At 31.6% G+C, this 26,369-nt stretch overlaps 1 protein-coding gene across 4 annotated transcripts in view; it reads right to left on the minus strand.

The window, feature by feature from the left end:
- LOC143067683 (disks large homolog 1-like) overlaps nt 1-26,369 on the minus strand; it is a 118,047-nt gene that overhangs the window by 36,002 nt on the left and 55,676 nt on the right. For all 4 annotated transcript variants that reach the window (XM_076241136.1, XM_076241134.1, XM_076241137.1 and 1 more), the window contains 5 exons: nt 15,830-15,932; nt 11,459-11,525; nt 10,469-10,605; nt 8,089-8,224; nt 5,895-6,039 (listed from right to left, as the gene is read on the minus strand). In XM_076241136.1, coding sequence (XP_076097251.1) covers nt 5,895-6,039; nt 8,089-8,224; nt 10,469-10,605; nt 11,459-11,525; nt 15,830-15,932 — 588 coding nt within the window. The remainder of the gene's footprint in view (nt 1-5,894; nt 6,040-8,088; nt 8,225-10,468; nt 10,606-11,458; nt 11,526-15,829; nt 15,933-26,369) is intronic.

Below are 26,369 nucleotides of genomic sequence, written 5' to 3' on the forward strand. Positions count from 1 at the left end.
CTTATTGTTTTTCAAAACCTTTGATGTTTGACCATCCAGAAAAATGTGTTTAAGAAACAAATGCTACCTGCAATAATTACAGAACAATCTAAAATACCCAAACAGAGATAATCAATCAATATTGAATAAAAAGGGAATGTGTCCATGGGACATAGATGTTGACCCTGCTTTCATATTATATAAAGTTATAGAGGGACATAAAATGAAGAACAGTTAAAGTGATGCTATCAGATTTGTAATTGATCTGAGTTTTATGGTAATAAGTATTGTGTATAAGTTTCATAACATTTAGTAGAGGCAAACTTATTTGACAGAACAGAAACAAAACAATTCCCATTTGTAAAGGAGCATAACTCTAGAACAGTAAATGTGACGCCATACAGATGACCAAGGTTAAAACTTCATGCCCCCCACCCCCCCCCCAAACACACACTAAGGCAGGGCATATAAATCAAAATAGTTTTTATTAAACTGTTTAAAGTTGTAACAGATTAAAACTTCAAAAGATATTAAATTGAAAGAAGAAAGTTAAATACACACGAAGTTTTGTTACATTTTGTAAGTATTTTCATACTATCTTATTTCCTATGCAAACAGCAGATGTGTACTGTTTAGTTTCACCCACTAGTTCTTGGTCATCTCTTGCCTCCAAATTACCATTTTCTTCAAGTAATACTGTATCTCTTATATATATATATATATATATATATACATCCTTTTGTATATTACAGATGATTTAAGGGAAGCCAGTCAAAAACAGCAATAAATTCTCACTATGCTAAAGGCTGTCTGTTCCATAAAAACATTAGGCAGCAATCCTTTTGCGCCAATTCCTGTTTTTCGGGGTTATCATTTGCGCCAAATTTTGTTTTCCAAATGTATCAATTGCGCCAATATTCGGAACTCATTTGCACCACTTTACCTGTACACATATCAATCATAAATATTAATGATTAATATCATTTGATAGCAGATATTTCACCATAAAGATGAGCATCTGGAGAGAAATTACTTGCAATGCATTATATAGTCCATGTACAGAGAGAGAAGAAAACTTATTGCTTTGCTGAATATTTAAAACGAGATATGCCAAAAGATGAAAATAGAAGCTTTGCTGATTATGTATGTTGATGACACACTGCTTTGTTCCCACCATTCATATTGGCTGAAACTCTTTCTACCGCAAGACGTACCAGTAATGGAGCAGAAGCATTCCACATGAATTATTATGATCTGTTTTCCGCATTTCATCCTTCAATGTTTGTCTTTTTGGACAATAGAGTGAAGTTACAAGCTACTACATACATTAAATTGGTAAGTACCCATGCAGCAGCAGTAAGAAGAAAGTATGTTTCAGAAAAGGAAATATTTGCCATGTAAACTGCCAGTTTGAAGTCCAAATAAAGGAGGAGGGAGTTCCTTTTTTCTTCTTATTGGCCCAATCATGTTTTATTTTTGGCGCAAATGATACCATGTGATTTTAAAACAGGTGGCGCAAACTTAGCATTGGAGAAAAAAGTTGTGGCACAAAAGGACTCATATTTGGCGCAAACAGATCTCTCCCAAACATGCATGGGACCCAGTGAAGGCACATAAACATCTCAACTATGGTTGAATGATTTTGTTGAGGGAAAGTTTTGAGAGAAATTCTAAAATCTGCTTTTGTAGATGGTTATCACAATTGTAAAGAGCCTTCACTGCATACCATATATGTTTTTAACTAAATGGAAGATTCCTCAACTCATAGATCTATTCTAGCAATATCAAGGAAGGAAGGAAGGAAAGAAATTTCATGCAGAAAAAATATAACTTATTCTAATAAGTGTATTCTTTGAAATTCATTATATCAAATTGATGTATGTCTTTTAAATTATATAATTTATATGAAGATTTTAATCAGTACAAAATATGTGTATGGAATACAAATTTAACAAGCTACAAATCACATTTAATCAGCTTTCTATAGTCAATGGGAGATAACTCAACTATAAATTCAACTTCAACAGTCAAGAACTTTATTTATTTATAATGGTGAATTATTATTTAATATTTCACAGTTTCGTAAAAAGTGTATACTTGGAACTCATGTGAAACAGACTTTTATTAGAGACCTCCAGAGAAGCAACATAAGTTATACTTTAGTTAAATATCATATTTATGATGCATTTGTACTGGGTGATGATATACATTTTTAGAGTTATTTTCTCTGAGTCTCTGGTAAATAGGAGATAATCCAGTTTGGATACATCACCCATTACAAATGCATTCTTATGTATAAGTTATGTTGTTTCACTGGACATATCTGTAAAATAAAAACCAGAGGATACTTCAATTTTTGGTAGATAAGAGTATAAAACACAATGCTGATGATAAAAGGAGACAGACAAGAAATCTATCAGATTTTAATAGAACCAATAAAAATGATATTTTGACATAAATGCATAAAATTTAAATATTTATATGTATATTAGGCCAATTAAAATTAATTGATAGATTTTCATCCCCGCCCGCCCCTCTGAAATCTTCCCGCCCCGATTTTTTTTATTTTTGAAAAAAATACAATTTCCGGATTTTGTTCATTTCCGTTACCGGTAACCGTCGATAATTTCGTTTCATGTAAAACTTCCTGTTTCAAATTTTGGTTTTCTTATTTCGTAAAGTATTCTTACTGAATGATTAAGTCGATATATTCTGCTGATCTATGATGACAACATCATTTACCGAGAATAGAGATTGATTACGAGAAGGGCGTGAAATATTCGGGTTACGAGTAATACGCTGTGTCCAAGAACGCAAATCGCCGTAACGTATGTCACAAATGTCACAAATGTTTGTGAGTAAAACACCTAGGATTTATTTTATTTATGCAATAACTTTGTGTCAAAAAATTTGGACTGTGAATGAAACCAAAAAGTGTTAGAATCGTGGAACACAATTGACCGGAATAAAGAAAATGACACAAGCATGAACTTTTTAGATTGGTGACCGTATATTGAGTTAAAAAAAAATCAACAAACATACGCTTTTTTAATTTATTAATTCATAGCAAGCTCTTAGATGTAGATTTAGCTTTTATATTTATAATTTTGAGAAAGCGGAACCAGCATATGGAGTATATGTGTCTCAATTGATACGTTACTCTAGAGCTAGCTCAAAGTACGTTGATTTTGTTGAAAGAGGAATACTACAAAATTTGCTAAGACAGCTGTCAGGGCTATGAATCAATCAAATTAAGGTCATCACTCAAGCAATTTAATGGTCGCCATCATGACCTGACTGGCCATTATGACAAAAGTGTGTCAGAAATTATGTCTCAGTGATATTCTTCCTCAGTAATAACAACCTTTCATCATTACCGAACTGAACAAAGAAATAACCCGACGTGTGCCGTATACGGTCAGGAAATGCTTACCATTTTGGAGCACCAGATTTCACCCCTGGTTTTTAGTGGAGTTCGTGTTGTTTCCTACTTATTATTTGTAACTTGATGTAAATGTCTTTTGGTTTTATGAGTCTTTGGTTACTCCTTGGTTTTGATTGATATTGTCTGATACACGATACCTTATGGATGTATTTACATGATATAAGCTTATTATAACACTTGCATATATAAATAACACATGACAAAAAGGTTTCATATGAAATAAAATTTTAAAAATAAAATCCTCCCACCCGCCCCATTTTTTTCAAAAATTTGGATGAAAATCTACTTATTAATTTTAGTTGGCCTTATATAAAGCAGACATATATATATATTATGTATATAGCCGATTGCACAGGTTATTATGGCAAGTTGAACCAGTTATCTTGTTGTCTCCCTTTATTATCGTTGACTCTTCTTACTCCTTACAAAGAAAAGAAGAAAAAAACTTCTTTAAATAAAACCTTCACCAAATAAATAAATAAAAGTACTTGAAACAGTTACAAAAGATATTTTAATCATATCAATTTGGATATTTTTTTATAATTTTTATCAGGAATTTCAAATCCTACCATACAATATATATAAATTTACATCACTATTTCCTATGATTGTGAATTAGTGACAGTTGTGCCACAAATTATCTATCGTAACTAATTACTTCTTTACTTTGTATTAATTATTCTTATATATCAAGCCTCAGAAGAAATGCAAAACTAATGCAATAAACTGCTGACGAATGTACTCAAAGTTCAAAATCAGTTGAAAATTCTAAATATTTCCCCCTAAATATGGTGAATGATATTGAGATTTTTTAAAATTTATTTCTTTAAACGGTTTTCCTAAATATTTCTCCCTAAACATGGTAAACCATACAAAGGTTTTCATAAATATTTCACCTTAAAGATGGTGAATGATGAGGAGGTTCATCCTAAGTTTGGATTTTTGTTATGTTCAATTGTTCAATTCTAACCAAATTCAATTTATATCTAGAAATGTTCAAACTTAAGATCAACTCAAACTCAATTTTCATCTAAGAATGAACATAAATTTTCGTCTGTATGTAGAATTAAATGCCAATTGACTGAAACACATGTAATAACAAATCCATTTGATGCATTATCCAAGAATGTCTGATCCCTATATAGTGTTGCATTTCTTATGATGGTCATTGTTTATTATATTTATTTTATAAATTTTGATTGTTATCGAGTATACTTCAATAATTAAAGTTCAGCAAATTACACATGTTTATATATATTGTTTTTAAACTCCGTTTTTAGCTTATTCCAGATAATTTGAATGTTTATTTAAAGCATGATAGTTTTTGGATTCTAAAACAATTTTATGATATTTTCACGTTAAAACTTTCATTTAATAGTTCTTCAGAAACAATATTTACTCGCATCTTCAAGCTATCAATAAAACAATTTTCATTTGACACTAAAAAATTGTTAATTTGGAACTCCAAACTTGAGTTTTGAAAGTAAAGGTTGCTCCTTTGTAATAATATTGATTACAAATAAAAACTCATAAATTAATCAACTAATATCTGGAATAACCTAATGAGATTTTTTAGCATCATTAACGAAAAATATTATTGAAATATTTCCCTTTGTACAGAAGCATATTAATATTTATATTAAAGAGAGGAATAAATATAGATGAAATTCATACAAGCTGTTTATCGTACATCAATATTTTTTTTTTAGGTCAAACAGATTTATTTCATTGCAGCAGACAAAACAGAACTTCAGGATACAGTATGATAGAAAATGGTCATAGACTGACCCTCAAAAAGAACAAAATCCAATCTTATTCTGTCTTCATGCATGCAATAATAAAATTAAATGCAACTCAAAACAAAATATGTGAAGCAAAGACTAAAATTCGTAAAAGGTGGAACTGCTAATATAAAAATCTTAGACATGCAAAAATTCTAGGATTTTGTCAATTCTAACATCTAAAATTCCAACATGCCACAAAATATCTAATGTGTTTTTGAAACAACAGATAGTAAAACACCTTATAAGAAAAACTTGTTGACCTATAACAGAAAGACACACTAGTGTTCTGTTGAAAAGGGAAAAATTCAAATATTGATATAACTCTTGATATTTGTTTGACCAAATTTCATATCTTTAAAGAAAGATGCTTTTGTTGAGTGCTTGAAAGTGTGTTCTAATTTTACATGCTTTCACATATAAGTGATTTTCTTTTAATAGCTTTATAATGCTATATAATACTCATTATATTTTGTCCTGAAAGGTTGAAAGAAAGAAAATAGTTCAAGATTGTCTGTTTCAGAGAATATCAAATAGGGACATGCTGACAATAGATATCAATTCATGCCCAAAAGGTTTTTTTTTACTTCACACCACACTAAATGCTTATTTTATTGCTGCAGAAGAGATCTCAAGCTCTAATAAGTTCCAATCAAACTCAATCAAATTCCTTACAACAATGATCTTACCTGGGAAGGTCCTCGTAACTGTGTGTGTTTGGTTTACCAGGAGGCGTAGGAGGTGAATGATCTGAATGTGACCTGTTATCAGAGGCAATCCTGTTATCAGGACTTGATGTTGGAGCTACTACAGCAATGTTAGCTCTCCTTGGTGCTGCAATAATACAAAACCCATTACTTAAAACATTTTATAGAGTTCAGAAAGACACTCCATTTGCCTAGACATTAAACTGACCATATTTGGATCTGGATCTTGTATTTGTAATCTGTATGACAAGCATAAAAATTCATAATCATTCCTTACTTAGTTCATATAGAGTTACAAAAAGGTTAAAAAGACATTTTGTAACCACATTTTATGTACTTCACCACTTGTTACCTTTCATTAAATTGTACTGAAGACACCACCGTAAGAGGGTGAAACATGTACACCAGAGTAAAGCATTTCTTTGTAGTAATCAAGAATGTTGTTGTCTTTTTAAAGTTTATTTTCCACCAGTTTTTGAGACGTGCAGCATACTTCTGTATCCATCCTGACTATTCTATAAGCTTGTATTGTTAGAAGGTGTAGGATTCACTCGTGTAGATGTTTTAGTATATGCATTGTTAACTATTTATTTAAAGACTTTTTGTAATTTTGATATGTGTTTTAAAAATATGTGAATTAAAGTCAAATTGATGAACAAAAATTTTGACAACTGGTTCCCTTTTAGCAAAAAAGTTACAATGCATCAACTTGTTTTAAGACATCATCATTTCATGTGCATTTAAAAAATGTTCAAATCTAGATAACCATTAAGATGATCTGCTAAGAATTAAATAGGTTCTATGACACGATATAAACATAAATATAAATAACAAGAATGTGTCCCAAGTACACGGATGCCCCACTCGCACTATCATTTTCTATGTTCAGTGGACTGTGAAATAGGGGTCAAAACTTTAATTTGGAATTAAAATTAGAAAGATCATATCATAGGGAACATGTGTACTAAGTTTCAAGTTGATTAGACTTCAACTTCTTCAAAAACTTTAACCTGAAGCTGAACGGACTAAGGGACGCACAGACGGACGGACGAACGGAGGCACAGACCAGAACACATAATGCCCCTCTACTATCGTAGGTGGGGCATAAAAATACTCAGGCAAGCACTTGCAACAGTATAATTGCAATTTTTCTAGGTCTGTATGATTTCATGCAATGGATATAGATTAGTAACAAGAGGCTCTCAAGAGCCTGAATCACTCACCTTGATTTTTTGGCATTTATCTTCTGTTTAAGAGTTTAAAGTGTCCAATTTCATAGTATTTTGTTTTTTAAACAAATTGTGTACAATTGTCCTTAAAGGGCAATAACTCTTTAAGGGGTCAAATGACAATTTTGGTCATATAAAACTCATTTGTAGATCTTACTTTGCTGAACATATTTGCTGTTTACAGTTTATCTTTATCATTAATACTATTCAAGATTATAACCAAAAACTGCAAAATTTCCTTAAAATTACCAATTTAGTGGCAGCAACTCAACAATGGGTTATTAGATTCATCTGAAAATTTCAGAGCTGATAGAATGTTACCTTATACACACTTTAACCCTTTGTCAGATTTGCTCTTACTGCTTTGGTTTTTGAGATATAAGCCAAAAACTGCATTTTACCCGTAGGTTCTATTTTTAGCATTTGCGGCAATGTTTTTTGATGAAACAGAAAATAAAACACAAACTTTATTCTAGATACCCTAAGGATCATTCAGCTTAAGTTTGGTTGGAATTGGTTCAGTACTTTCAGAGGAGAAGATGTTTGAAATAGTTTACACCAGACGGACGACGACGACGACGAGCGCCAAGTGATGGCTAAAGCTCACAGTTCCTTTGGAACGGTGAACTAATAATATGCAATCATCCTTTTACCTGTATTTGATTTTTTTTGTCAGCAGAATCAAGTCAAGTAAAGGATATTTTAAATGTGAAAGACTATTAAATAATAATTTGAGCACTTTTCTTTCTTGACAATAATGAGTTGTAACATATGAGCACTTTTGGATTTGTCAGACACATACTTCCTGTTTGCCAATGCTTTTAATTTTCTGAAACTTAATGAACTTTAACTGAACCAACAATTAAACTATACATTGATCATTATTCCATGAAATGAGGTTATGGTCTGTTGAACCCTATCTGACGGACATGTAACCAGTTACTTACAGGGTGGAGATTGTTCTTCTGTAGGCTCAGGCTGATAAGATGGCTTGGCTACTGTTAATCGTACAACTTCAGCTGTAGCTTTTAATGCTGCCACTGCATCTTCATGTGTGACATTGTCTAAGTTTGAATTATTTACCTGAAATCATATAATTCTTATCATGTGTGACATTGTCTAAGTTTAAATTATTTACCTGAAATCATACAAGTCTTATCATGTGTTACATTGCCTTAAGTTTGATTTTTTTACCTGAAATCATACAATTCTCATCTTCATTTTGAATCATTGTGACAAGTTGTATGTTTATATGACAAATCATTTGTTTTTTTCTCCAGATTAATTGTCTAGTGTTGTATCAGGCTGGTTAAGAAATAGTTAATAGAAAATGCTGGTAACAATTGAAATTCTTGTTGAAAGTCTTAACTAGAGGCTCTAAAGAGCCTGTGTCGCTCACCTTGGTCTATGTGAATATCAAACAAAGGAAGCAGATGGATTCATGACAAAATTGTGTTTTGGTGATGGTGATGTGTTTGTACATCTTACTTTACTGAACATTCTTGCTGCTTACAATTATCTCTATCAATAATGAACTTGGCTCAGTAGTTTCAGTGGAAAATGTTAGTAAAAACTTACCTTTTATGAAAATTGTTAAAAATTGACTATAAAGGACAATAACTCCTTAGGGGGTCAATTGACCATTTTGGTCATGTTGACTTAATTTTAAGTCTTACTTTGCTGTACATTATTGCTGTTTACAGTTTATCTCTATCTATAAAAATATTCAAGATAATAACAAAAACAGCAAAATTTCCTTAAAATTACCAATTCAGGGGCAACAGGTTGTAAGATTCATTTGAAAATTTCAGGGCAGATAGATCTTCACCTGATAAACAATTTTACTCCATGTCAGATTTGCTCTAAATGCTTTGGTTTTTTAGTTATAAGCCAAAAACTGCATTTTACCCCTATGTTCTATTTTTAGCCATGGCGGCCATCTTGGTGGTTGGCCGGGTCACCAGAAACATTTTTTAAACTAGATACCCCAATAATGATTGTGGCCAAGTTTGGTTTAATTTGGCCCAGTATATTCAGAGGAGAAGATTTTTGTAAAAGTTAACAGACGACGCTGGCCGACGCCGACGGACGCAAAGTGATGAGAAAAGTTCACATGGCCCTTCAGGCCAGGTGAGCTAAAAATAAAAGTTTTAATTTTCACTACAGGTATCACATAAACTTGAACCCTGTCAGAAGGACATGTACACCTTACAATCATTCCATAAACCACATATAGTTTAACAACTACTTTATAGTATCTGAGAAATGGCCCCAATCACAAAACATCAATGTTGATCAATGAAATGAAGTGGAGGGTATGTGAACCCTGTCTGACAGACATGAATACGAAATGGGTTTTTCTCATTGTTGAAGGTTGTATGAATGCCTATAATTGAATACATTCACTTCATTTTAACTTTGGTGGATAGTTGTCTCATTGGCAATCGTACCACATCTCAAGTTGCCATATACTAAATATAATTTACCTCTAACTTATTATAAGCGGAAATATACATGACAATAAAAGAACAAAATTCCAATGCCTCCGTGTTGCACATATTTTATAATTCCAAGGGGCATAACTCTTCTTTTTTTTTTTAACTATAAACCGAGCATTTGCTGATATTAACCTAGTGTATAAGTTTTATAGGAATATGATAATAATTGACTAATCAGATACATGTATTTAATATTTCAAGGGACAAGAAATGAGAGCACTAACAAGACTGGACGGAGGGACACAATGTATTTTCTATATCCCCCACAATACTTTACACGGGGTCAAAAACTACATTTTTTAAGCAGTCACTGAACCATGAAAATGAGGTGAAGGACAATGGATATATGACAGACCCAAAGTTCTTTAAATAAAGTAAACACATACAATGTATTGTGCCTCAAGGTTTTTTATCCTCTATAAAGTAATAGCTGCCACCAGTATGTGATCCCTATCTCTCACATTCTGCCACTTTTTTTAGCAGACCTCACAAAAACTAACCCTTAATAATCTGTCCCCAGTAGTCAGACGGTCATTATGTTCCTTACATGTAATAGAAATCAAAATAGTAACATTTAATAATTACAGCTATGAGTTTGTCGCCATTAGTCAAACAGCCATCCTGTTCATCATTTGAAAGTAACCCCTAATAATTACAGCTATGAGTCTGTCACCAGTTGTCGGACAGCCATCATGTTCATTACATGTAATAGTTATTTTTAAAGTAACACCTAATAATAACACCTATGAATCTGTCACCAATGATCAGACAGCCATGTTGTTCATTAATTAAGTGTGATTGATTTGTATAAGTAACCCCTAATAATTACAGCTATAAGTCTGTCACCAGTGGCCAGACGGCCATCTTGTTCAGCAGCTCCACCTTCAATAATCTTTGTTACAAAAATACCATTGTCACCAGGGATGTGCTGATTACCAATTCCACCAGCAATACTAAAACCAAGACCTACAACATATATTCTTATTATAAATTCATTTAACGCTTCATCCTTGCTTTCGTCACATCATATAATTTGGAATTACATAATTTTTGTTACAATAAAGAGCACTAAAAACACAAATAATTTGGAACCATTCTTCGTCCTTCAAGAAACAATTAATCTATGTTTTTATTGTTGTTTAAAGACAGAACATGAAATCTCAATTGGATTTGATCATTAACCTTGACTGTCATGTTCATTTCATAATAACATGTATTACCCATTTTATTTTCCATATACATGTCATGACAACTAAGTTATTTCTTCTGTAAATTGTATAATGGCAGTCCCTAGTGATGCAATGTTTATGTAGATGAACTTGTTGATGAATATATTGATTATAAACAAGTACAGTTCTATTTTATTGATCAGAAATGATCAAGGCCAGGATATCCAAGAAGGTTGCTTGCTACCTTAGATTTGTAGTTTACAAAAAGAAATCATCTTGGCATTTATAAAACTGTAAATAATAAATCATTATCAATGCCAAACAATGACGACTGGGTGAAGGACACATTCAAGACCTACTGTCCATTAGCAGTTGTATATTAACAGTAGAGTTATAAATGTGACCTTAAAGCAAAGTACATTATGGCACTGTTGCTCCTGAACAATGTACATTGTTAAAGTTCGTTGGAAAATATTTCTTTTAAGTTAGAATTTCCGGCTGATTAAAACATCTTGAGACCGTTTTTTTCTTTCAGTATGGTCACTGTTTTTCAAAAGAGAAGGTTCCTTATTTTGAAACAAGAATAGCAATTTTTGACTTTTTATTGTAGTATTTTGGTGTTTTCTGTAACATATCATGACTGTTATTACCTTTATTTCCTTTGACTAATTCTAGTTCCATAATATTTTCAGCAGGTGCTCTCAATCTCTTTACATACTAAAAAAGAAAATTTTCTCGTTTGAATTGTTTTACCATTGTCATTTCAGGGCTTTTTATATCTGACTATGCAAGGTTGGGCGGTAAATACCACCCCCGGTATTTACCAGTGGTATTTACCGGTATTTACCGCCCCGGACAATACTCCCCAAGTGGTCAATACTGGCAAATACTGGTCAATTGAAATTTTCATGGTTGTTTCTACTATTAATTGAAGTAAAATCTTGATAAAAAGTCAAATATAATGTGTCAGCTTATAAAATTAATGAATTTGATATGTTTTATTCATTTATATAACACTTATTCTTACTGATTTAAAATTTAGTTTTTATGAATTATGATATTGCATACTTCATTGTACTTAAGATATATATATATATATATATATATATACAAATTTATATTTGATTTCAACATGTTTAAATCAATATATTTTTATTCAAAATTATGATTTTACAGGTAATTAAAATTAAAGGTAAATAAAACTACAGGTAAATGAAGTTACATGGGTCTTTTTACCTATCACCTGGCATTGCTATGTGTGAAAATTTAATTACTAAAACAACAGCCTCCAATAAAAGTTGACAGTACATGGGTTGAAAGTAATAAAATTGATATATGAAGACTCCCTTAAACAATAAATTATTTCCTGTTTATAGCTATTTAACTGTGAGATAAAAAATCTTCTTCATGCTGGAAATGGAAATTTGAAGCAGGGACAAAAAGTTTTTACCTTTTACTATAATATTATGTACACATTAATCAATGTAGATCCCTGTTTGAATTTACAATAGAATTAGAAATGAAAGCATTAAAAATGATTTGAACACTTTCTATATAAATTAATTATTAATTGTAATTATAATTGATCAAGTAGATAGTGGTTTTTATAGTAATGACCACTAAAAAATTTCAATCGACCAGTATTTGCCTGTATTTCCCAGTATTTGCCAGTATTTCCCGGTAAATACCGGTATTTACCACTGGCATGGTCAATACTAGTATTGAATACTAGTATTGACCGCTTTTTTGCCAACCTTGTGACTATGTGGTATGAGCTTTGCTCATTGTTGAAGGCCATACAGGGACCTATAGTTGTTAATTTCTGTGTCATTTTGGTCTCTTGTGGAGAGTTGTCTCATTAGCAATCATACCACATCTTCTTTTTTAAAATTCAAAACAAAATAAAATACATCTCTTAATAAAAAATTCTCAAGTGTTCATAGCCTTACACGAATAATTGCAAGAGATACAAATTCTATACATGTAATAACAAATCCAACCAGGTGCTCCTCAGGGTGCAGCTTTATACGACCGCAGAGGTTGAACCCTGAACAGTTGGGGCAAGTAGGGATACAACATTCAACCTTGATACACATGATACAGCTCTGAATTTGGGTTGTGAATTTTTGACATATTAGTTTTTGACACAAAACAAATGTCAAGATCTTACAAATCTATTGCACAATATTGTGCAATTAAAGATTTCTTCTTCAAACTTTTAAAAGATTTGGAATTTGAGAAATTTGAAGAAAAAAAATTGAAAACTACTTCTGACCCCCTTTTTTGCAATTAGTCCAAAACCTTACATTTCTTTATACATAATTTACAAGTAGTTTAATCTAAATGATTTTGAATTACCTCCCTTACACTGCTTTTAAATTGTTTTAATTGTCCATTGACCAGAAAAACCTAGTTTTTCCCCCTTTTTGGCCCTTTTGCCCTTAATTCCAAAACATTTTGAGCAATAACCCCCCAAAGTTAATACTAGCCGTCCCTTCATGGTATGGAAACTTGTGGTATAATTTCAGAGAGATTCATACACTTAAACACAAGTTATTGTTTGAAAACTACAAAATGCTTATTTTGGGTCCCCTTTTTTTGGCCCCTAATTCCTTAACTATTGGGACCATAACCCCCAAAATCAATCCTAACCTTCCTATAGTGATATTGAACCTTCTGGTAAAAATCTATAGAGATCCATTCACTTAAACAAAAGTTATTGTCCGGAAACTAAATGTGTTCTCGGACGACGACGACAACAACATGATACCATTAATACGACGCAAAAATTGTTTTTGCGGTCGTATAAAAATTCAAATGTAGAAAATTATTCCATAAGTAACTAAAACACATTAATCCATGAATGTTAGTAGTGATTGAGTTTATTATCAACATTGTTTGTCCACGAGTTGATTTAAAAAAAAAATGCAATTCAGGATTTCGTTACATTGTATTTAAATGTAAATAACATTGACTTTCAATGTAAATAAAGTAGAAAAAGCAAAGAAGTCTATCCAACATTTATAATATCTTGACAATTGTTTAGCATATCTACACAAAATGTCTTATTATTATACAGTTAATTTGTCTACTGTCACTGATTTATGATATTGGTATTGTCTAGCATACAGTATACATATGATCTGTAAGATATGTAAACAGTGCCATGTTGCATTGCATCTCCTATCATTTCATTACTGATGTCATGATGCCCATCAAAATCAAACATCAGCAATGCATATCATTTTTCATATCACTTTTAATACTACATGTATTGTAAAGCTTTTCATTTTTTTTTTTGTCCTGATTGTTTTAAATTCTCTATGGTATCATTTTGTAGGTGTCTAATTAACAATTTCTTTTTCCTCTCTTTTTTACATATCTGGTTATTTCTAGCTTGCAATAGTTATACCAAGTAAACAATGTAAAACAGTAAATGAAAATGTTTTAAAGCCTTAGCACAATAATACATACCAATACTACTCTAGTTCCAGCTTGTTTTAAAGCATTGGCATAATAATACATACCAATACTACTCTAGTTCCAGCTTGTTTTAAAGCCTTGGCATAATAATACATACCAATACTACTCTAGTTCCAGCTTGTTTTAAAGCCTTGGCACAATAATGCATACCAATACTACTCTAGTTCCAGCTTGTATTAAAGCATTGGCATAATAATACATACCAATACTACTCTAGTTCCAGCTTGTTTTAAAGCATTGGCATAATAATACATACCAATACTACTCTAGTTCCAGCTTGTTTTAAAGCCTTGGCATAATAATACATACCAATACTACTCTAGTTCCAGCTTGTTTTAAAGTATTGGCATAATATTAGTTACATAGTGTGCTAGTGACCTAATACGGTATATATGGGGTCAGTAAATTCCATATGGGGTGAGAGCGAAGCTCGAATCCCCATATGGAATTTACTGACCCCATATATACCGTATTACGTCACTAGCACACTATGTAACGAATTTATCTTACCGACTATCTTAACGTGTGAAATTAAGACGAGTGATTCTCAAAATGAGTAAGTCTTCAATACTGTTAGCACTAAGAAAATACTTCCATTGACCCTACAAAAACAGATGCCAACAATAACGACTTGTAAGGTTTAAATGTGTTTTATGAATATATTTCAATCTTAATCATCAATTTCTTCGTCTGTTGGAACTTTTAAGATTTTTTCTCAGTACCGTTTTGTTTTTTATAAAGGGACATAACACCATTACTAACCGTGTATGAAATAAGCCCCGCCCCCTTTTTACCTAATAAGGAATATAAAGGGACGTAACTCCACTACTAACCGTGTATGAGATAAGCCCCGCCTCCCTACTAACCTAATATCAAATATACACGGTTTGCACGCGGACGCTTTTAACCAATCAAATTCCTGGAAATGTATAGGAGGTAAGATAATAATACATACCAATACTACTCTAGTTCCAGCTTGTTTAAAAGCATTGGCATAATAATACATACCAATACTACTCTAGTTCCAGCTTGTTTTAAAGCCTTGGCATAATAATACATACCAATACTACTCTAGGTCCAGCTTGTTTTAAAGCCTTGGCATAATAATACATACCAATACTACTCTAGTTCCAGCTTGTTTTAAAGCATTGGCATAATAATACATACCAATACTACTCTAGTTCCAGCTTGTTTTAAAGCATTGGCATAATAATACATACCAATACTACTCTAGTTCCAGCTTGTTTTAAAGCCTTGGCACAATAATGCATACCAATACTACTCTAGTTCCAGCTTGTTTTAAAGCATTGGCATAATAATACATACCAATACTACTCTAGTTCCAGCTTGTTTTAAAGCCTTGGCATAATAATACATACCAATACTACTCTAGGTCCAGCTTGTTTTAAAGCATTGGCATAATAATACATACCAATACTACTCTAGTTCCAGCTTGTTTTAAAGTATTGGCATAATAATACATACCAATACTACTCTAGTTCGAGCTTGTTTTAAAGCCTTGGCATAATAATACATACCAATACTACTCTAGTTCCAGCTTGTTTTAAAGCATCAACAGCTTCAGAGTGTGTTGCACTAGATGTATCTGTCTCATTTACTTTCACTATAACATCATTCATTCTGAAATACAAATAAAAAATAAAATATAGTAAGAACAAAATATACAATTTTTCCATCTACTTGTTTCTCAATAAATTATTCTGTACAATAAAAAGTAAAATCACAAAAAATACTGAACTTAGAGGAAAATCAATTCGGAAAGTCCATAATCACATGGCAAAATCAAACAACAAAACGCATCAAAACTCAAGACAAAGATATGATTTTGATGTTATTCAATGTACATTCTTTCTTAGAAGGATCTTTGGGTGGTTTGACTGTTTCTGGCATAAATGTCCTAGGATTTGTGATTTATGTAGCTAAGCTGATGAAAGGTTACAAATACTGATGTGTGAGTTTCCAATCTGCTAATATGCTTTTGTAGGACAACTTTTTTTTCTCTTCATATCCACTGATTCTGATTCCTGGCATCTTTCAATCATTGCTGAATAAACATAAGACACTTAGCTACCTTTACTATATTTAAAATCATTTGCAATACCATTCTTTTGACATGTGCTTTCATAAACTAATTTTCATATTAATTGGCAAACTAGGTCACCCAAAATTTATTTAAAATTTACACTGTATCCATGATCATTGAATTGTAATTTATAGGTTGCTATTCTTATAACAATCACATCATGATGTATACATTCCTCATTAAAGCATTTTTGAATAAATTGAGAATGTGTCTATGGGCCACAAATGCCTCCTTCGTGTAAATATATAAAGGGGCATAACTCAAGAACAGGTAAAAGTGATGCCATCCAAGTTAGAGAACAGAAACCAATTTTGGGATAGACAAGAATACAGACAAACAAGAGTAAACTTAATGCACCCTCCACTATGGCAGGGGCATGAAAAACATATCTTTTAAATGCGCTAATTGAGAAAAAAGTTTCCCACAAAAATAAATTGGTTTAGTTGTGATTAAGATTGCTAGAGTGGGGTGATCATTTTCGCCATATCTTTCCATGTTTTCTTCAGTTTATTGTTAGGTCTTTATGGTTTTGAAGTAAACTGATATTTCTATATGAAGATAACTTCAAATGCAACCTATTCTTAGCTTGAAAACGTGTTTGTTTTGAGTAAAATCATCTGAAAAGTTGGATTGAAGGGTGTATGAAATTTCCTAATTTTTTGTCAACAGGGGACACATATTCGCCGTTTTTACATATCTATTTAAAACCAAATAACTGCAGCTTTAAACAATATTTATCAAATAAATTTCATTATAGACGAATAGCAGACATTTGAAAGGTGTAAAAAAATGAAATTTAGGGCAATCAGTCAAAGAATTACTAAGGAATGCTTCTTTGAAATCGTTTTTTTTTTCATTCAGGAAATTAGCTGAAAATCGTTGTCCATTTTTCGGTCCTTTGCCGTAAGTGCCGAAATTTAGTCTCATTTTCAAAAATAATCATATTTGTTATAAAAATATAATTTAACGGCATATTTCTTCCATTTCAACCATCCTTTGAAGTTTTTACACCTCAAAATCATAAAATGGCGAAATTGTGTCCACGGCGAATATGAGCGCCCCACTCTATGTTTAAGGTCAGTTGGATTCCTATTCTTTTATTGTTCTTTCAATACAGCTGATTTGGTATCTAATATACAGGTATTAATTTTACAAAAAGCTGTTTTTATTGTTCAAAAGTTAATATTTTTTGGGAAGAATTAAAAAAAAATCAATATAATGTCAATAACTAAAATAACATTAACTGATTTTAGACTTATTTCAGATAGCTGAATATTCCATCTGTATACACAAGTGGCATTGCTTTTCTAAAACTAAACAAATGAAATCCTATCACAAATAGTGCCATACACATTATACCACTATCTATTTCTACAATAATGAAATTGAACAAAAAGGCATACAATTAGAGTAATATGTTTTCAAATGTGTTTCTATTTACTTTGTTATTAACAATTTTTAAATTTGGAGACTCATTATCTAAAATATTGCAGTTGGATAAAATATTGATGAAAATCAGTTAACTAATTATAAGAATACTTTTTGTCATGCAATATATATATCTATCATTCTTCCATTGGCAACTATCATTTTACATACACTAATCCCAATGGCACAGTGAGCCCCTCATTTACAGTTTGAAAAATTTTGGTTCAACACAGACTTACATGCTTTAGATTAATTTATTGTATATTAATTTGAAAAAAATGAAAAGTCCTTAAAATACCATGGGGCATTGGATGTAGTTTTGTTCTTTCTTTCAATAACTAAGGAGACTATCAGAATTATTTGATGTATTTGCAAACGCTAACAGTTTCAACTTTGTATGAGAAGTCTCAGAATCATTTTTTTCTAAAAAGAGCAAAATTGTAAGGACACAAAATTAAGACTTGTGGTTTTTGTCTAAAAAAAAATAAATTAAAAAAATATATAGGGAATACGTCAATGGGACACAGATGATGGCCCCACTTGCATATTATATAAAGTAATAAAGTAACATGCATATTATATAAAGTAATAAAGTAACATGCATATTATATAAAGTAATAAGGTAACATAACTGAAAAATGATAAAAGTTCAGCTACCCAAATTTGCACTTGATCTAAGTTTTGTGGTAATAAGCATAATGTACAGGTTTCATAGCTAACTTCAGGAAGAGAATGGAAAATAAAAATTCAGCAATTTTTCCATAAATTGTAATGAAGCATAACTCAAGAACGGTTAAAGTGACATCCCAAAAATTCATACTTGATCTGTATTTATTAGTAATAAGCGTGGTCTATAAGTTTTATTACATTTGGTTGAGGCAAACTAAAGATAGAAAACGAGACGCTGAATCTTTCCATGTGTAAAGGGGCTTAATTCTAGAACTGTTAAAGGCACACCACCTAAATTCAAACTTGGGGTCTATGTTTTCTAGTAATAAGCATTGTGTAGAAGTTTCATAACATTTGGTTCAGGCAAACTAAAGAGAACGGAAAACAACTTTTGGACGTACATACAGATGGACAAGGGTAAAACTTAATGCCCCCTCTGTTACAGCGGGGGCATGAAAAGATTTCTCATTATATAGTCCATTTGATATAAAGTTATAACTATCCCCAATAAGGATAACAAATATCTATCTACTTAAACAAAAATTCTTCATAAAACCTTTTCATTTTAAACTGACACACATTTGATAGAGATATATTGGTATATCAAAAAAAAAGAAGATTTTTTTTAACTCTTCAAAAACATGTGTCAAGCACACAGAAAAAAACTATCTTGTTATATATTGAATTTATTGCTATAAGTTGGTTTTAATAGTGAACTATAAGTCTAAATGTTCAATGATGTATAATTATCTATAAGCTATTTGCAGACATCATTCTCTTTTGGTCAATTATCCAAGAAAATACAATTCTCTTCAATCCACGAAAAATTTATAGACTCGAAAATAAATGAATCCACAGTATTTTAAAAAAAAATTATATTCATTTATCCTAATAACAGCTTTTCTTAATTATTCAATGTTGGAAACAAATTAAATATAAAATATCTAAAATGCAATAAACCACACAAAAACAAAATAAGAAAGTATAATATCAAATTTATTACCTTCTAATTTGAATTGCATAAAGCACAGGTTCAGACCTTGAGACAAAAATCTGACGTCCAGGATATAAAACCATTTTTAGTTTAATTCCTTAGAACACAATACTATGTTTCTGAACTCACAAAACCATTTGTCCATAATAAATGTTTCATCTACAATTGCCTCTACATATTAAACAATTTGTAACATGTGACAAATGAGAGAACGTCATTAATGGGACTCATCAATATCGACACTTTTTATACTTCATAAATGTTTATTTCTCCTTCCTCAGTAACAACATGCAACTTAAAAAAAGAATATTATATTCAATTATCCCAAGAAGAATACAATACACCCCATAATCCAATTTTTCTTATGAATGTTTTATAATGGTAGTATTGTTTTATTGCTAGGTTCTATAGACATCAGAACATATTCACATATATGCACTGGACTATTTTCGGGTCAAAATAAATACAGCATTCAAAATGCTGTAAACATTAATTATAAAATTATACATGATTAGCAAGTATCGATTCTGATGACAAACAATTAGATGTTGAAATTAGAAAAAAGTCCCTAGTCATAAATTTTAAAATATGCATCAATTATGCATTACACTTAGAAAGGTTTAAATAAGATCCCCTTTCTTATAAATGATTTGCTATGTTGAACTGAGCTGATATGAATAGTTTTTAAGTGAAGCTTGGACTTATGCACTGAGTATTCTAATTTAAGTATAGCATTATGCTGCAAAGTTAAATCTTTGAAGAATGCAAGTATTTGATGATTATATTTTCAAATTTCAAATTTTCAGCTTAATTCTGTTAGAGAAAATGTACATTGGAAGGAATTTCTTTTCAGCAAAAGTTGAAATTAAATGTCAGTATGTAATAAAATTTTGTTCAAATGTTCCTTTTCTGAAAAGTTAAAAAGTTCGACAGTGTTAACAAGATAATAATCATCTAAATAATGTATGGCAAGGTATGGTAAGACAATAGTTGCAAAGGTTATTAATTAAGGTATTACAAACTTCACATGGTTTTGTTGAATTTTTGATTGGAGAAAATACATAGCCAAAATGAATTAATATTTATATTAGGTAAAACTTTCTCATTGAAGAACATTTATTACTTATAATAATATGTTAACTCAGATAAATGTCTCGCCTTTTTGCTATTTCGATAGTAAAATGCAAATGTTGAAATCAAAATAGCAATACTTTTTAAAATATGTAAGGTACCGATATGCAAAACATTCAGTCAATGAACTGAAAATACAGTGTCAACAATCTCCATGGTAATGAGATGTGTCAATGCTAATACAATCATACCAAATTTCATTAACCTACCACTAGTGGCTCCCCTTGAACTGACCTACCTTACCACAAACTTATACATGTAAACTGAGCAAAAGTTTCAAGGTCAATAGAACATGACTGAGGGGGTTGGGCCAAGTAATCCCCAATGAGATGTGCTAAATTAATGCTAATACAACTGTACATTAAAGTCATTGCCCTACCACTTATAAATTCTGTGACTCCAGCAAATACCCAAGGAACCAAACTATCATTAGGACCTTTGGAAACAGACAACAGTTGGCTGAATAACCCACTAACTTTTACATGACTAGAAATAATAAAAGTGTCAAAGCTAAAACTGACAGGAAAAATAGCTGCATTAAGTCATAAATCTAAAACATTTTTTTCCTTCTGTCCAAGGCTACACAATCATCTTTGAGGTGGTCTTTGATTATACCAAAACTTTACGCTTGCAGTAATTTTCAAAATATTAAACAATACAAGAATAGCAGTTAACCATAATTTTGCAATTTTACTAGTAATTTCATTTAAATGGCATAAGCTAACATCAATAAAAGCACTTTATAAGACAAAACTATTTTCACTCCTTTGATATTTTTGTAGCAATCATGGTGCATCGATTTGATCAAGAAAATTGTGTACTACTTCCAGTTCTGATTTTTTATGTTGGAAAATTAATAAGCAATTCAAATTCAAGTAACCTACATAGGCTAGCTCCTTAGGTAACTATGAAATTTATAACTTTTATGAAGTCGTAAGTACATGTACAAAGTTACAATTATTACCAAGAGGCTGTCAATATGACAGCAAACTGGGTTTTTCTTTCATTCATCAGTGTCATTTGTTTTTAAAGTAATCAAGGGCCATCACTCCTGTACAAAAGTGGAAATCATCAATACCTAACTGCACTTCCATTTTGCAATAGTAACGACATATTAGATTTGGAGAGCATTGCTTGAACAGTTGTTCAGTTTTTCTATGGAAATGTCTGAGTGTCATTTTTGAAAAATATGAATAATTTTGTATAGTAGTTTCTTTGAAAAGAGTGTCGAAAATATTTGTTGGACAAGGAACAAACTAATGAACAACCTTAAAGATTGCTATATAGGGTGAATAATAAGGTAGGTGACCAATGGAAACAAGAGGCTGTCAGAGCGACAGCAAACCAGATTTATTAACATTTATTTGTGTCCTGACATTTTTCAATATCACAAGGACCATAACTGATGAATAGTGAAAGTCAAAATCGTCAATATCAAATTTGACCTCCATTTTTTCATCAATAACAACATATTAAATTTGAAAAGCTTTGGTTGAACAGTTCTTAGTAAACCCAACAACATGACAGGAAACACAATTTTTCAATCTTTCAAGAACCATAACTCCTGAACGGTAAAAGTCAAAATTGTCATTATTGAACTTGACCTCCATTCTGTCATCAGTAACAAGATATTAAAATTTGGGAAGCTTTGATAGAACAGTTCATGCGTAAATGCACGGACACGACTGGAAACTCCATTTTTCAATCTTTCAAGAACCATAACTCCTGAACGGTAAAAGTCAAAATCGCCATTATTGAACTTGACCTTTGTATAGTTGTCAGTAATAACATATTAAAATTTTAAAAGCTTTGGTTGAACGGTTCATGAGTTAATGCACGGACAACATTTGATTGCCGCCTGCCCGCCCGACCACCCACCGTACATCCCCAAATCAATAACCGACATTTTTGTCACAAAAATTCGGTTAAAAATGCTTATGTCAAACCCTTAACACTAAAAAAATGCATATGTCAAACCCTTAACAATAAGGGCAAATTTTGATACAAGCTTGATACTGTCTATATTTGAATTGTGATCAAATGTTGACATAATTTAGGTTTCTGACACAAAATAGACGTGGTCAAAGATCTTAAAAATCTATTGTGCAATACTGTGCATGTGAAGATTTCTTTTTGTAAATTAACCAAAAATTTTTGAAAATTTTAGAAAAAAAAAAAATATGAATACCCCCAAGTTTTCCCCTTACTCAATCACAACCTTCTCTTTGTGATATGGAACCTTGTGGTACAATTTCGGAGAGATCCATACACTTACACACAAGTTATTGTCCAGAAATTACAAACATGCTTTTTTTTACCTCTTTTTGTGGTGTTGAATTTTCTTGTAAAATTTCATAGAGATTCAATCTTAAACTAAAATTAAAGAACCTTAGTGAGCACGCTCACATACCCCACGTCCCCACATTGTCATTGGAGAAATTAAATAAGTATAAGAAAAAAAAATTGTATAAGAAAAAATATTGAATAATAATTTCCTGTCAATATACATAGTATGTCCTTATTATCTACAAAATTTCATGAAATTCTGTTGTGTGTTTTCAGAGGAGTTGAGATGACAAACTGTTGGAGAAGTACATTGAAGCAAATAAGTTCAAAGGGGCTTAACTCCTAGAAGAAAAATTGAACCGTAATTTCCTGTTGATATGCACATCTACATAGTATGTCCTTATTATCTACAAAGTTTCGTGAAATTCTGTTGTGTGGTTTGAGAGGAGTTGCGATGACAAACTGTTGCAGTAGTACATTAAAGTAAATAAGTTCAAAGGGGCGTAACTCCTAGAAAAAAAATTGAATCGCAATTTCCCGTCGATATGCACAACTACATAGTATGTCCTTATTATCTGAAAAGGTTTCGTGAAATTCAGTTGTGTGGTTTGAGAGGAGTTGCGATGACAAACTGTTGCAGTAGTACATTAAAGTAAATAAGTTCAAAGGGGCGTAACTCCTAGAAAAAAAATTGAATCGCAATTTCCCGTCGATATGCACAACTACATAGTATGTCCTTATTATCTGAAAAGGTTTCGTGAAATTCTGTTGTGTGGTTTGAGAGGAGTTGCGATGACAAACTGTTGCAGTAGTACATAAAAGTAAATAAGTTCAAAGGGGCGTAACTCCTAGAAAAAAAATTGAATCGCAATTTCCCGTCGATATGCACAACTACATAGTATGTCCTTATTATCTGAAAAGGTTTCGTGAAATTCTGTTGTGTGGTTTGAGAGGAGTTGCGATGACAAGAAACAAGACTGACGGACTGACGGACGGACGGACGGGTCAAATGTTGTGTGGTTTGAGAGGAGTTACGATGACAAACTGTTGCAGTAGTACATTAAAGTAAATAAGTTCAAAGGGACGTAACTCCTAGAAAAAAAAATTGAATCGCAATTTCCTGTCGATATGCACAACTACATAGTATGTCCTTATTATCTGAAAAGGTTTCGTGAAATTCTGTTGTGTGGTTTGAGAGGAGTTGCGATGACAAGAAACAGGACTGACGGACTGACGGACGGACAGGTCAAAAACATTATACCCTCCGCAACTTCGTTGCGTGGGGTATAATTATTGTCCAAAAACCAAATGTGTGTGTTCGGACGATGATAACGTCAACATCATAGCATTATACGAACCCAAAAAAAATTTGCGGTCTTATAAAAATAATATACACTTTCTGGACACATATCTTAGAGACAAAGGTTTAAGAGGCATAACAGATGAGATACTCTAATGTTAAAACTGATGTCAATACTTCTCAATGTGTGAATTGTAACATATCAGAAACCTAGCTGTTGAAGCATCTGTAATTGTTTCATTTAGATAAATACTGCACTGCAGTTAAATTCATATAATGCAATCAACCAGAATGCATCATGAGACGAAACCCATTACAGGTGTGAAAAAAGAATTTTGGCATATGTTATTATGTTTGTAACATCAATCCATGGTACATCATGAAAACATGATACGGAAAATAACCATTGAGACCAATCACTGGGTTGTACAGGACCAGATCAATACTAAATAGATGAGTTCCAGTGGTAATTTGCCCCGTTCCATTACTGTTCCTTCAGCAATTATATGTACATTACCCATTTATCATTTATGAAATAAAACTTCCAATAACACCACTTAAACTTATTAAACTGTTACCAATGATTTATTATTCAAAACTATTGCAATAAGCTTAGATGCAATCAACTACTACTGGATACTGGATGGCACAAAATGGTCACTAGGAAGTGTCTGCTAAAAACACCCACCTTTTCTTACCAGTTTAGTACCATTATTAAAGAACAGTATGTGCTATCATTTGATGAGACTTGTATCATTGCCTCATTCTATGTTCAAATCGATAATTTTATTGGTGACTTTTAATGTTAATTTTAATGTCAATTGTTTATGTACTTTTTCTTATGGCATATACACATACAGTGTACTTAAAACTAAGGGAAGAGGTAGGTACCCTTTATTAATTGTCTTTATGTGTCTTCTTTACTCAATAATATTTTGTCATATGTACTATATAAGGCCATCTTGATGTTAATTCTGTTCTATTTTCTATAACTTGGTTGGCAAAATTAATTGTTATAACCAATGTTCCCAGAACTTCATGTTATATTTTTTATACTTTATGACTGCAGCATAGAATGTTATAAAGGGACATAACTCAAGAATAGTTAAAGTGATGCAACCCAAATTGAACCTGAAATTGATCTGTGTTTTGTGTTAATAAGCATTGTGTATGTAAGTTTCATAACATTTGGTTGAGGCAAACTTAAGTTTTAGTTATTAACTTATTTCAGGACATACAGATGGACAAGAGGGTATCACTTCATAGTAGGAGGGACATAAAAAAATACAGAAATACTTGATTTTACTTCTTAAGGACATACGATACAGTTACAGGGGAGGTAATGACGTTACTAACATAAAATGTTATTTTCGCGACGTCAAACTGTGACATATCGGGAAAAGATGCATTTTCCGACTGATTTTTATCATTCAAACTGTTTTAATTTGAAAACGAGTTCATGGACCCCCATTTTTTAAAACGAAATTTTGTTTCATTTTGCAGGGAGAATGTGTGGACCAAATTTTATAAGACTGTAAATAGTAATTTGTTTTTAATTTTGATAAATCTACAGCAAAAAATGACGTTTTTTGCTCAATTTATGACCATTTGATAAATATGAGTTATTTCTGAATAAAAAATGCATAATTTTTTAGGATACTTATGAAATACAGAAATTACAAATTATTCAACAAAAAACAATTTGTGTTTATCTTTTAAAACAAAAAAGTTATGTCTTTCTTTCGAAAGGGAAAATACGGCCACTAATCCAAATTTTGAGCAAATATACAAAATTTCGAGCTCATTTAACTCAAAAAGTAGCACATGAAGGTATATTTTTTTAATACATATTTGATTTAATCAGGCAAAACATAGCCTATATGGAAATTTTCATCAAACTGTAAATACGGGATCAAAACTGTATCGTATACCCTTAAGTCATCTGATTTGTCACTAAATATAGATCATGGGAGAAGCACATTTAAATACTCAACATTGTACAAAACTAGTGATTAATCCCTGCTTTGCACTGTTATGTCTCTAGATCAGGGGAGATAAGACTTGAGTGGGAACTTTATTTCAAAAATAGGGGGGGGGGGGGGGGGATTTAATATTCACAATAGAGAATTGAACTAAAAACCACACATTTTACAGAATAGAGCTAAT

This window comes from Mytilus galloprovincialis, chromosome 3, assembly GCF_965363235.1.
Source record: "Mytilus galloprovincialis chromosome 3, xbMytGall1.hap1.1, whole genome shotgun sequence".
In the NCBI taxonomy this organism is placed as follows: Eukaryota; Metazoa; Mollusca; class Bivalvia; order Mytilida; family Mytilidae; genus Mytilus; species Mytilus galloprovincialis.